General features: G+C 38.0%; 2 protein-coding genes across 3 annotated transcripts; both read left to right on the top strand.

Moving 5' to 3' along the window:
* Window positions 1-693: 693 nt before the first annotated feature.
* On the top strand, window positions 694-8,735 carry LOC109810474 (E3 ubiquitin-protein ligase PRT1). 2 transcript variants are annotated; one of them, XM_020373946.3, is made up of 7 exons: window positions 694-857; window positions 1,760-1,788; window positions 1,895-2,074; window positions 3,193-3,567; window positions 3,679-3,879; window positions 7,179-7,270; window positions 8,162-8,735. In XM_020373946.3, the coding sequence occupies exons 1-7, from the start codon at window positions 784-786 to the stop codon at window positions 8,438-8,440; spliced, it is 1,230 nt and encodes a 409-aa protein (XP_020229535.1). In that variant the 5' UTR covers window positions 694-783; the 3' UTR covers window positions 8,441-8,735. The 2 variants fall into 2 exon arrangements, with proteins under 2 accessions (XP_020229535.1, XP_020229536.1); XM_020373947.3 differs by lacking the exon at window positions 1,760-1,788.
* Window positions 8,736-10,841: 2,106 nt separating this feature from the next.
* Window positions 10,842-12,689, top strand: LOC145956327 (uncharacterized). Its single transcript, XM_083071911.1, has 2 exons — window positions 10,842-11,372; window positions 11,496-12,689. Exons 1-2 carry the CDS (start codon window positions 10,842-10,844, stop codon window positions 12,687-12,689), a joined length of 1,725 nt encoding a protein of 574 aa, XP_082928037.1.
* The last annotated feature ends 1,123 nt before the right edge of the window (window positions 12,690-13,812 follow it).

A 13,812-nucleotide genomic window follows, 5' to 3' on the forward strand; every position in this document is an offset into this window, starting at 1 on the left:
GTGGTGGGCCGGGCCAGGCTCAACTTTTTTCAGCTCACCAATAAATGAGCCGGGTTAGGTTGACCTACCAAAGGCTCATGTGGTGGGCTGGGCCGGGCCGGGTCGGGCCGAGTTACCCGTTTTGACAGCTCTACATGTATTTCATACATTATTTTTAGAATTAATGAAAATTTATCTTTTTCAACTATTTTGTACCATTTTTCCTTCCTGACACATCCATCTTTTATAATATACTATCTTTATCTTTATATTTAAATTAAAATTTTATTATTATTTTAAATAATTATTAATAGTTAAAATTAACTCTATAGCATAATTTATATTGATTATAATTTGTATATGGTTATTATTTATTTTTAATAAATTATAATTTATAATTTTAATTTAAATCTATAAACCTCTGTCAATATCTGTGTTTAACCCGAGAAAATTTTATTTGATTTTAATCTTTAAAGAATTTTTCTCTACGAACAAAATTTTTAAAAGAGAGACAAAAATATTATATAAAGGAAAAGTTTAAAGATTAAAAATGAAAATAAAAAAATTAAAGACCAAAATTTAGTAAAAAAAAGTTTATTCAGGAATTAAAAAAATTGATAAAATTTAATCACTAAAAATATATTTAATCATATAAAATAAAAATTATATTTATCTTTTCTATAGAATATTGATGAAATAAATAGTTAAGTAGTTGCTTGCTAGTTATTAGGGATCAACATTATTCCATTGAATCCTGACTGGATCACACCAATTACTATACGCTTCCTTTCTCTGTTGTCGAGAATGAAGAATGACGCATTCGAAGATGAAAACGAACAGCAACAAACCTTCGAACCCTTTGATTGCTGTGTTTGTCTGTAAGGCTGATTCCCTTCTGTATAATTATATATTTTTCATGCCTTTTTGTTGTTTCCATGAAATTCAAAAAAAGGGGTGAAAAACAACTTAAGATGTAGGTTAAAGTCAATTTTCATTTTTTTTTCTTTTTTTCTTTTTCCCACCCGTGTTTATGTTGAGTTGGTGCTAAGAATTTCGACTAATTGGAAAGGAAGAAGAACTAAGTTCAGCTTGAGTTTTGTCATGTCTTGGTAATAATTCATTCATTTAAAATTTTATTTCAAAACTAAGATTTGACTTGAATTTGCATGTTGCGGATTGATAGTGCAGTTGAGCGTTTAGCTTAAGTATGCATATCTTCGATTGAGTTATTTGGTTTTATGGCTTGGTTTCCCTTCTATGACACTAGTTGTGTTTAGGAATCTCTTCTTGAGAAAGGAAAAGAAGAACATAATCCTAACAACGAACAGCACACTCACACAATAAGATTGAACAAGTGAATAACTTTTGTATTGATTATGAAAAAAATTCTTACAAGAACCAAGGTATACAAGTATACCCCCAAAAGGAGCACTCTCCTTTTCACACCGAAACTTCTGGTTTATACAAATTTTACAAACAACTCCCTCAACTAAACAATAGAGGTCTTATTTAAAGGATTTACAACACAAAAATAGATTTAACTAACACTCTTGGTCCAGTTCGCTATCGTTTACAATATGCCCCTTTCCCGTTTTCTTTCCAGAATAAACCTGTATAGGTTTCTGCTGCCCTCTAAAATCATTCCTTGAATCTTGAAATGTTTATGAACCTTGAAATGTTTACACTTGCATATTTACACACATTTAAGTTGGTTTATGACCTACATTATTAACTTTATCAAATTATCCTTGTTAAATTTTACTTTACGTTTATAATGCAGGGATCTATTATACAAGCCTATTGTGCTATGTAAGGCAGCATCAACTTATTTATTTTTAAACCGCACACAATTATTTTACTAAACTGATAGATTTTAATTTTTTTTGTTTCTTTTTTTCTTCTTCCCTGTTTGTAGCTTGTGGTCACATATCCTGTTTCTGGTGTGTCCACAAATCAATGAGTGGTTTGCATGAGTCCCATTGCCCAATTTGTAGGCATCCGTACTATCACTTTCCAACTATCTGTCAAATGCTTCACTTTTTGCTTCTTAAGATCTATCCTGATGCTTACAGGAGGAGAGAAAACCAGACACTTGGTATGTTTCTCTTTCTACGGGCTTATGCACAACCATATTCAAATTGTAGCATGCTTTATAGCCTATTTGGATACAATATTAAAAGCGCTTTTGAGAGTTTCTCTATTGGAAAATACTCTTTATTTTCAGTAGAGAAGTTCTTACAAGTGCTTTTAACTTGTATCCAAATAAGCTCTTATACAGTTATCATTTTGGAAAGCATTGCATCATATTTCACTAAAAGGTTTAGAGTGGAATGCTTGTAGTTATTGTATTTTGTTAATTGTTTTAGGAGATATACTTTTATCTGTGGTCAATAGTTGCCTTGTGCATGCATTGGCAATGGTGATTCCTGTGTGGTAACTGTCTAATGTTGCAAAAGTGGTTCTCTATCAATGGTGGCTTCTGAATAATTAAGTTTAGGGGTCATGTATTTTAAAATGTTGATATATGTTATAGAATAGAGACGATATTAAACATATATTGCATCACCATGATCATACTCTTTAGTCTTTTCCACAAGAAATTAAAAGGTTGTATGGTACTGTCTTGGGTCTTGGGTTGGCATTTGCATCAAGAACAATAAGTTTCTTTATGAAACATCTGAATATATGTTTAATACTATAACATTTACTTATGAAACACCATAAACATCCCCACTATATTGATGGACAAGGTCCCACTAATGAAGTTGGTTAACATCATGTAACCTAAAATCTTGTGCCCCTTGTAATTTCCAGGACATACTTGAATCAGTGTTATAGTATTTTATGCCAAGTGTTTAAGGTTTTAGACTTCATTTGTCCGCAATTGTATCCACTACATGCTTTAGCAGATTTTTTGCTTTTCACAATTTTGCAATATCTTCCATTAACAACATTGCTTTGGAACTATGGAAGTTGTATATGCCTGGATGAGTTGCTGCTGCTCTATGTTTTAGAAGTTTTTTCTCATGTTATATACAACTTAAACCTCTATGTTTTCTGTTTGAAAGATTTTTTTTTTCTTTCTCAATTCTTGGTATTTCCTGTACTCTCCTTGCAAGTTCCCGCTTCAACTCCCCCCCCCCCCCCCGCCCCAATCATTTTGCATTACCGGCAATGTTTGAACAAAATTGACCATTTCACCTCACATTTCAGAGGAAGAAGAGAAAATGGGCTGCTTCTCTCCTCAATTTGATGCTTATACATGTGGATCAAAAGTTGCTTTTGATCACCTTGGGAGATCACCGTGCTGCACTATTAAAAGTCCAGTTTCCAACTCATGCAACCTAGAATCCTTTGAATGTATGGAGCAATCAGGGTCTACTACAACACATAAAAGAGATGAATGTACAGCCGTATATCCTGTGCATGCTTCTACCAGAATACCTGAAGTTGTTGGGACTCCTGATGAAGGAAAAAAACTACCTCAGAATGAGCACAATCAGCAACAGAAAATATTAATTGCAGATGTTACATGTACAATGTGCAATCAGCTTCTCTTTCATCCTGTTGTTCTTAATTGTGGTCACGGTAGGTACTTGATGAACTAAAGATTTTTAATTTTTCAACAAATTAAGGTCATCAATTGCAGAAAACATAATTGACATATATGTATTTCACACTTTTTTCTAATCTCTACAGTTTGCTGTGAGACTTGTTTGATCAACATAGCTGAAGTGATCCTTAAATGCCAAGTTTGTAAAAGTCCACATCCAAGAGGTTCACCAAAAGTTTGTTTGGCACTTGATCACTTTTTGGAGGAGCAATTTCCAGATGAATATGCACAGCGAAGGAATGCAATGCAACTTAACCGAATCAAAGTTGAACTTGAGACCACATCTTGTATGTATCCTTGCCTACTAATTATCTTTACCTCTAAGACTCTGCTAGAATATCTTCTATGCCAATGGTTTGGCATGTTTGATATGTTAAAGCTAGAAGAATTAAAACTAGAAGAAAAATAATAGAAATCTATAGCAACAAAGAATGTTTTATAGAAATTTTTCCCTATAAGAATTAATTTTCTGATGATTTCCATAGATCAAATCCCATGATCCTGTTTGCTTTCCTTTATTATCAACAATTTCAAATCAGTATCCAACAGTATTTCACTATGAATGGTTGATTACACGGCAGGGTTATTAATAGGGTTTTAGGTGAATAGCTGTACACTAATTTAGGTCTATGTTAGGATAAGGAACCCAATTACGAAAGTGTATTATAGAAGAAATAAGAGGCAACCAGGGACTTGTGCCCATGGACCAGTGTAACATGCATTTAGTTAGACAGTAGTTATGTGATATAAATAAGGGAAAAAATACTCTGTATTCAGTTTTGGATAAATTAATATTTGGGGGTTTCGGAAAGTGAATTTGAGTTCAACTCAACCCTACAAAATTGACTTGTAAGGTAAGGGTTACCTCCACTTATATACTTTTTAATTGCTTTATCTCTAGTAAATGTGAGACTTGGATTTTTTTTAATATACTCCCTCATATCCAACACTATTGGGTTTGATACGTGAAAAAATGATATGTGACCCCTTTTTAATGATCTAGGATAGGCGGGAATTGAGTTTGATGAGTGACCCTTTTAAGTGGATCTAGATAGCTCTGTTACCAAGTAATTTAGAGAAGAAAAAGATCTTTATTTTTGTACATTGATCAGAATTACATGAGGGATTATATAGACAAAGATGATTAGAAGAAGTCCTAATCACCCTAATTATAAAATAAATGTAAAGATAAGATAAAGAGAAGAAAATAAAGGAGAATCAAATGAGATTTGAATAATCTAATATAGATCTTGTCTAACTAAATCTCCTACAATAAAAGAGAATTAAATCAAATCCGAGTATGCCTGATTTTGATCTTAACTGCCAAAATTTACAATTAAATAAAAAATATATTCAGCTGCCAACACCCCCGTCCCTCAAGTTGGTGCATAGATGTCTAACATTTGCAACTTGTTGACAAAGAATTCCAAATTAGGTCTAAACAGTCCTTTTTTAAGAATGTTTGCCACTTGCTATGGAGAAGGAACAAATGGCATGCAGATGTGGCCTGCATCCACCTTCTCTTTTTATAAAATGTCTGTCAATTTCTACATGCTTGGTTTGATCATGTTGAATTGGATTGAATTACTAATTGTAGCCTTGTTGTCACAATACAAATTCATGGGTAGAGTCATAGGAAGTTGCAACTCTTCTAGAATTCCTTTAAGCCATAAAATTTCACAAACTCCTTGTGCCATTGCCCTATATTCAGCCTATGCACTACTTCTAGCCACAACATTTTGTGTTTTGCTTCTCCAAGTAATCAAATTTCCTCAAACAAATGTACAATAGCCAGATGTTGACTTTCGATCTGTAAGGGGTCCAGCGCAGTGCACATCAGTGAACACTTCTATTCCTTGCTGCCCAGTTTTCTTAAAAAATAGCCCTCTTCCTGAAGCACTTTTTAAATCCCTCAAGATCCTATAAAATGCCTCAAGGTGTTCTTCATGTATTGAGTGCATGAATTAACTCACTAAACTTACTGCAAAGGCTATGTCTGGTCAAGTATGAGATAGATAAATCAATCTTCCCACTAATCTTTGGTATCAAGTTGTATTAACTAGATCACCTTTCTCTTCACTTCCATGTTTTTTTTAGGATCTATAGGAGTTTCAGCTGGCCTGCAACCCATCATCACAGTTTCTTTAAGAAGATCTAAAATATACTTTCTTTGTGACACAACAATTCCTTTCTTTGATCTTGCTACCTCCATTCCCAAAAAATATTTTAAGGATTCAAGGTCTTTAATCTCAAACTCAGTTGCAAGAGAATCTTTCAACTTATTTATTTCATTAAAATCAACTCTAGTAATCACAATGTCATCAACATAAACAATTGAAACAATCATTTCTCCTACAGAAGAATCTTTTACAAACATTGTATGGTCACTTTGGCACTGAACAAATCTTTGCTTCTTAACGAACTGGGGAAATTTCTCAAATCAAGCTCTAGGTGCCTGTTTCAATCCATGGAGAGACTTTTGAAGTCTACATACTTGACAAATTCAACTATAGTTTGAACAGGTTGGACAGAATTAGAAAAATTGTTACCTGATGGTTCAGTGGATTCATGGCACTCTTGAGGATCATTTGGCTCTATTCTTTAAGGTTTTTTCTTTCTAGAATAAACAAGATCAAAGGGTTCTACACCCTTGTTTTGCATGAAATCCTCTTACTCCTAATTAGCTAAGCCATCCAAAGAAAAGAATTAGGTGTGCATTTATACAACCATTCTTTCATATTCTTACCATCAAACCTAGGAAAATCCACCTGAGATGCGAGTAGAGTTGGTGTTGCAGGGACCGCCGTTACTACTAGCGGAGAAATTATCGTTGTTTTTCTAGGTGGCTCAAGCCCGTAATAAGCTCTTCTTCCATACCTGCATCCAGCTGATCTAAACAAGCCATATTTGTCTTGATTTGCTCTAGTCAAGCTTTAAACTCTTCTTATTTCTTCTCGAGCTCAGTCATCGTAACCTGACTTTGAGTCAAAACAGCCATTGCCGATGAACTACCCAGGTCTTTGATACCAATTGGATTCTATTTGGATATTCAGGAATTTTACCAAGAATAATAGCTCAGAACAGGAATTCCAATGTCATAATGGCCTCTGTTGTAAGGAGTAGAAATATTTGTGTCTAGAGAATAATCATAGAAGAAGATAGATTTTTACTGAATGATATAGTAATGATTTCATTGGCCACCAGGCTCTAATAATACCCAAGTACCAAGTTGGTTACAATTGCCTAATAACAAAAGGCATATTCTAACAAACTTTATGACACCTCAGCTTGGGCATGACCAAAACATATGTTCACAATTCACTAGTCATCATCTCTTACATAAACCTAGGAATGAAATAAAAAGCATATACTATGTATTGTTAGGTGTCACAAATATGCTGTGACAAGGTGATTTTGTTTAATGCTGGAAATCTGGAATAAATCTCCTAAAATAAAGATCTTGTCACCAACAGAAAATTATTTAACAGTGGGCTTGTAATATGTAGTTTGAGGTTTCTTTGATACATTTTTTCTGTTTTTTTGGTGTTTCTTCTAGCCCTAGTTACTGTGTAATGTCTGCTTTCAGGTTCATTGCATAATAATCAACAAGAAAAGATGGCATGGCGGTCTGACTCCAGATTGAAAATTCATATTGGAGTTGGTTGTGATTTTTGTGGGGTAAAGCCTTTTGTCTTCATCACAGCTTGTATTTTCGTTACTTTTTCTGTTTTCTTTTTCTGTCTAGTCAGGGTTGGGGAGGGTGCAAATGACTGTGCTTAAATGTTAAAATCAGTGTTTCATTAACTCAGATAGGTGATGATCATTTTGTGTGGCTGCTTGTCTTTGTTTACTGCTATGTTTGACTTATTATCCATATTTGGTCCTATGATCCGATGTCCAGAAAGGGAGTTATACATATCCTGTTGTGGCTGTAACCTTATGGTTTGAACCTATACTTGTAAGTTACAATACTTATATTCAGCATGGTTTGAGAGGAACAGACACATATAAACAATGTTTTTAGAGATATTTATCTCAAAATGGATTTAAATATTTTAATTTTTTTCAGGTTTATTTAATGTTTTCACTTGAAAGTCGCATTGTTTTTAAAGCCTGATCCCCCCGCCCCCCAACAACATATTATTAGTGTTTTTTCATTTCTCTGCTGTCCATATTAGCTTTTAGCAAAGGGGAGGACTAGGTGCTAATATTGATTTTCACAAATGTTTGGTTTGTTGCTTAAATCTAGAGAAATAATTATATCTTTTCCCAAAATTTTTCTTAAAAAGATTAAAAAAATTATTACAATGAAAATGCCTTATCCCACTAGACAAGGTTGGTTACATGGATATTTTTTTTAATTAACTTCCTTCAAGTTCCTTAGTCTCCCATTGCCCTTCTTTTGAAAAAAAAAAGAGTGCATATTTCCTCAAAAAGAGATGGACCCAGACCCACCAATAATCACATTTACTTTTGTTTTCTTTCTAGTTTTTAATATTGGTCAAAGTTGCAGCATTTATCATGCTTAGTTTTCTACAGTGTATTCATGTTTGTGGCTTGTCTTGGCAGATGTATCCAATAATGGGGGATAGATATAGATGCCTTGACTGCAAGGAGGAGATTGGTTTTGATATCTGCAATGATTGCTATAAGAATCCCCCAAAGCGTCCTGGTCGATTTAATCAGCAGCACACCCCTGAACACAAGTTCGAGCTTATACGACCAAATTTGATAGTTAGGGAACAGTTGATTGATCAAGAGCGGCCAGAAAATTTTGTAAACAGAGCCGATGATTCTGCTTTGTCAGATGATGAAGATGACCAAAATGACTCTGAAGCCACCAATTGAAAAACTGAAATTTCAAAGTCCCATTATCTTTATGGGGTTACTTCATGGTAACATGACAGGATCCAATGATTCTTGTGAGTTTGCAATCCAGATGAGTTGGGAATTCTCAAATCCTCGAGGCCCAAGTGAATTTTATAACTCAGGCAAATGGGTATTTATTTTGATATCCAAATTGTAACTGAACTAGTGGGTAGACCATGCAATGCATGGACAATAGAATTCTATTAATGTTTGATTTACTTGAAAATATTTATAATTTATAAATATTAAATAAATTATTTAAATATCTAATAAATTGTAATGGTTGTGTTATCTATAAATATAGTAATTAAGACATTTTTAACTATAGTTTAATGTTCATAATTTATTTTTTTAAAAAAAGTTTTAAATATATTAGAGATATGAATTGTAAAAATATATTACAATCAAACAATTTTTCTCATTCACTATAATTTATTATATTTTTTTTATTAAAATATTAGAATATTTGTTAAACAAGTTGAAAATAAATATTAAAATTATAAATATCCTTTCAAATATTGCTATTTATTGTTTATTATCCCTTGAAAAACTTTGCAATATATCAATTACAGCGCGACAAAAATAAGTTGACAAATAATATTTTTTATAATCAATTAAAGATCACAGATAAAAGTTAGTTAATAATAATTAAGAAATTCTTCGTTCACTTTAGTTTAACGTTCATAATTTATCCACATATTTTTTGTTTAAATAATTAACAATAAAGATTAAAAAGTTTACGAAACTGAGAATAAGAACTAAAAGAATATATTTTAAATTGTAAGGACTAAAAAGAACTGAAAAAAAAAATATAAGGATTAAAAGGATTTATTTCAAAGTATATGGCCTAAAAGGTAAATCGCACCACCCACTGAACGATGCTCCATATTGTTCACCGACACAAACCCTAAATCACCATGTAAAATCTTCGACCAACACCTTCAAAGTGAATATCATATAATACACAAAGATAAGGATCGAAAACAATTTAAAAGTGAAAACTCAAAAATCGAGTAGGAAGATGTAGAACTACGAAAATAAGATATGGAATTGGTTACGAACGTGAAAACCACACAAAAGGGGTACAATATCAAATTTGCATTTAAAAATTCAGCACAAAATCAAGGAAAGGATTTAAGAAATCAAGAAAAAAGCAATGTCCAAAGAAAGGAAACATTTCATTGATACTATTTCCTTTCGGTAAACAAAAAAATGCCAAATAAGTCCCCAAACTGTTTACAATAACTTTAAAAACACTTGATTATATGTTGTATTTGATTAGTTCACTCATTGATCACATTGTAAAAAACAAAAATCATCATAATTCCAATAAACCACTTACTTAGAAGGTACACGGTAAATTTTGCCCGAAATTTAAGTGTTGCACTTTCTATCGAATCTTGAAGAAATTTTATAAAGTTTAAATTTGTTATTATAATTGTACCGTTGGTCTAGTTTCGGAACGACCCAAGCGCGCCGTCCAGGTAAAGGCCCGACGTGATCTCTTTTGGACTGGAAGCCTCTCGGCCCACAACCGAGCTGGCCTCTCTATGCGAGCCAACTCACTCCTAGCCCGACTCTACTCGCCTATAAAGGGGCCAATCGGTTATGGCCCGATTGGATCTTGGGAAACAAGCCGACTCGGTCCTAACACATGTCTACTCGCCCCCAAGGGGGTACTCGGGGCTTTCCCAAGAGGACCCTAGGAGCAGGACTAGTCGGCCATAACCCGACTAGACTAACTCCCAATCACCGAGTGGACGCATGGCAAGAACGGTTAAGGAGAATCCCGATAATCTCGGGGCCCACGAAGCCCATGAACAGAAAAGTATAAAACCTAAAACCCTAGAGCTAAGACGCCAGATTACACTTTTGAATGCTCTGGCTTTGAGGCTTGACCTAGGCAGAAACCCTAGTCCATCCCTTGGCCGGAACATTTTGGCGCCCACCGTGGGGCTACGGTGAAACTCTTCCTACGCCCCAAGTCATATAGAAAGACCTACACTTTACCATGGCGAGAGGCGGCAACAACAACAACTCACAACCCCCTACCATGGAGGAGATGATGGCCATGATCAATGGCCTACGGGAGGATACTGCACGATCCAGGGAGAGAGAGGAGGCCATTCAGCGCGAAAACGAGGAGATCAGGAGGCGAGCGGATGAGTTACAGGCCAGGATAGAAGCCAACACCAGAACGTTGGAGGAGGATGTCATGCAGGAAGTCCCAAGGGATTTTCGGCCTTTCTCGGAGGCCATAGAGGCTGAGGCCATCCCTAGGGATCATCGAATACCGCAGGTCGAACCTTTTGATGGATCACAGGATCCCAGTCAACATCTAACAGATTTCCGAGCTTAGATGCTGATTTGCGGAGGGAGCATGGAAGTCCGTTGCAAACTGTTCATGGGTACGCTCAAAAAGGCGGCGCTTGATTGGTTTAGTGGCCTCCCCGACCGATCCATCACCGACTTTGACGTTTTCAGTCGGCTGTTTATGGCTCAATTCGCTGCTAATAAGAAGAAGCCACCGATCACGTCGGATTTATTTGATCTTAAGCAGCAACGGGAGGAGTCATTGAAGGATTTTCTGCAGAGATTCAATGAGGTGGCTCTAAAGATAGCATCGTTGGATGAGAGAATGGCGGTCATCGCCTTCCAGAAGGGTTTGCGGTCCGGAGCGTTCGACATTGCGCTCGAAAGAGCTAACTGTCAAACAATGTCGGAGGTAAGGGCTTTCGCCTTAAGCCACATCAAGACGGAAGAAAACCAGATCATAAAGAGGGCAGCCGAGAACCGAGAGGCAGGGGGCAGTAATAAGGAGAGTAACAAGCATCTCCGACCGCGGTCGGACTGGAATAAGCGAAGCGATCGCTACAACACAAAGGAGGGTAACTATCGGCAGTCCGATCATGTCAGTCGCCCAAGGGCCGAATGGTCACGAAGCAAAGAGGAGGAGAAGTTTACGCCACTTAATGTTCCCAGGCGACACATTCTACATGACGTAAATAGTGCGTCATTATTTGATTTCCCATAGGCAACTGACCGGCAGTTGGGGCCTTACAAAACCGACTGGTGTGAGTTTCATCGGGCTCATGGACACAAGACGGAGAATTGTTTCGTTCTCGGGAGGCAAATTGAGCGCCTTATCAAGGAGGGTCGGTTGAAAGAGTTTATTGCAGGAAAGAAGGGTGAGAGCTCGTCCGACAGGCGACATAGGCAGGAGGGAGAAGACAATAGGAGGGGAAGACGAGAGGGGAGGTCTCCCCCGAGAGATCCCCCGCAAAAATCTAAGGAGGCTCACCAGCAAGCCATCCATGGAGACTTCAACACCATAGCAGGGGGATTTGCTGGTGGAGGCTCGACTTCTTCAGCAAGGAAGAGATACTCTCGGTCAGTGTTGTCGGTCTCCGGGTTGCCGAGACCATCCCGATCAGCCATCACGTTCTCGGACGCCGACTTTGAGGGTGTATCTCCCCACGAGGATGACCCCATAGTCGTCTCGGCAATCGTCATGGGGTACGACGTGAAACGAGTATTAGTGGACCAAGGCAGTTCGGCGGATATAATGTTTTGGGAAGCTTTCGTCGGGATGAAGATTCCGACTGATCGTCTCATGCCGTACGCAGGTACGTTGGTTGGTTTTGCAGGTGATCAGGTAATAGCCAGGGGATACGTCGACTTGGAGACAACGTTCGGCCAGGGAGACAATATGAAAACTGTCACTATCCGATACCTGGTGGTAAACGCTCAATCATCCTACAACATACTAGTCGGTAGACCAACACTAAATAAGTTGGGAGCGGTCGTCTCCACGCCTCATTTGAAGCTGAAGTACCCTTTGCCCAGCGGAAAGGTGGGCGTCGTCTGCGTCGATCAAGACGTAGCGAGGAAATGCTACGAAGACATTTTGAGGGCGAGGCGACACCTATATGTGACACAGGTTGATCGGGGTGTTCAGTCAATAGAGTTGGATCCGAGAATGAATCATTTCGATACCCGACCAGCCCCAGCGGAGGATGTAAAGGAGGTTACCCTGGCCGAGGGGAAAATCGTCAAGATTGGTGTATCTCTAAACAAGGAAGACGAGGAAGGTCTAGTCACTGTGCTAAAGAGCAACATATCGGCTTTCGCGTGGAGTGCCGGGGATATGCCGGGCATTGATCCTGATTTCTTATGTCACCACCTCATGGTCGACCCCAAGGCGAAGCCCGTGATCCAGAAAAGGTGAAAGTTTGGAGAAGACAAAAGGAAGGCCATAGTGGAGGAGACGAGGAAATTGATGGCAGCTGGTCATATTCGGGAAATCCAATACCCGACGTGGCTGGCGAACGTAGTGATGGTACGAAAGAGTAATGGAAGTTGGAGGATGTGTACAGACTTCACTGACCTAAACAAAGCTTGCCCGAAAGACTCATACCCACTCCCCAACATAGACTGCCTGGTCGACGGCGCCTCGGGGTACGAGTTGTTAAGTTTCATGGACGCCTATTCCGGTTACAACCAAATCTGAATGCACCCAGCTGATGAGGACAAAACGGCCTTCATAGCCGATCAGGCTACTTGTTGTTACAGGGTCATGCCTTTTGGTTTGAAGAACGCGGGAGCAACATACCAGCGACTCATGGACAAAGTCCTGGAAAAGCAGCTTGGAAGGAACGTTGAGGCATACGTGGACGATATGGTGGTAAAGTCGGACAGCTTCTCTCGGCATTCCGCCGACTTGCAAGAGTGCTTCGACACTTTGGCGCGTTATCGACTCAAGTTGAATCCCGCGAAGTGCTCCTTTGGCGTCCAAGCAGGAAAGTTCCTCGGTTTCCTGCTGACCCATCGTGGTATTGAGGCAAATCCCGAGAAGTGCTCCGCGATCATAAATATGAGAAGTCCGGCGACGGTAAAAGAGGTCCAGCAGTTGACAGGAAGGATGGCTTCCCTCTCTCGGTTCCTCTCCAAGGCGGCGGATAAATCGCTGCCTTTGTTCCAGTGCTTGAGGAAGAACAACCGCTTTGCATGGACAGATGAATGTGAAAAAGCGTTCGGTGAACTCAAACAGTCTCTCACCTCGCCACCAGTACTCTCCAAACCGCAAGCCGATCTCCCTTTACTGATGTATTTGTCGGCATCCGATAGCGCCATCAGTGCAGTCTTAGTACAAGAAAGAGGTAGTTCTCAATTGCCTATTTATTTTATTAGCAGGGTGTTGCAAGGCACGGAGATTCGTTACCAAAAGATTGAGAAGCTAGCCCTCGCGATACTGGTTACAGCACGCAAGCTGAGACATTACTTCCAGAGTTACGAGGTGGTAGTCCGAACAGATCACCCGATTAGGCAAATACTGCAGAAGCCCGACCTGG

This window comes from Cajanus cajan, chromosome 3, assembly GCF_000230855.2.
Source record: "Cajanus cajan strain Asha chromosome 3, NIPB_CcT2T_4, whole genome shotgun sequence".
Classification (NCBI taxonomy): Eukaryota; Viridiplantae; Streptophyta; class Magnoliopsida; order Fabales; family Fabaceae; genus Cajanus; species Cajanus cajan.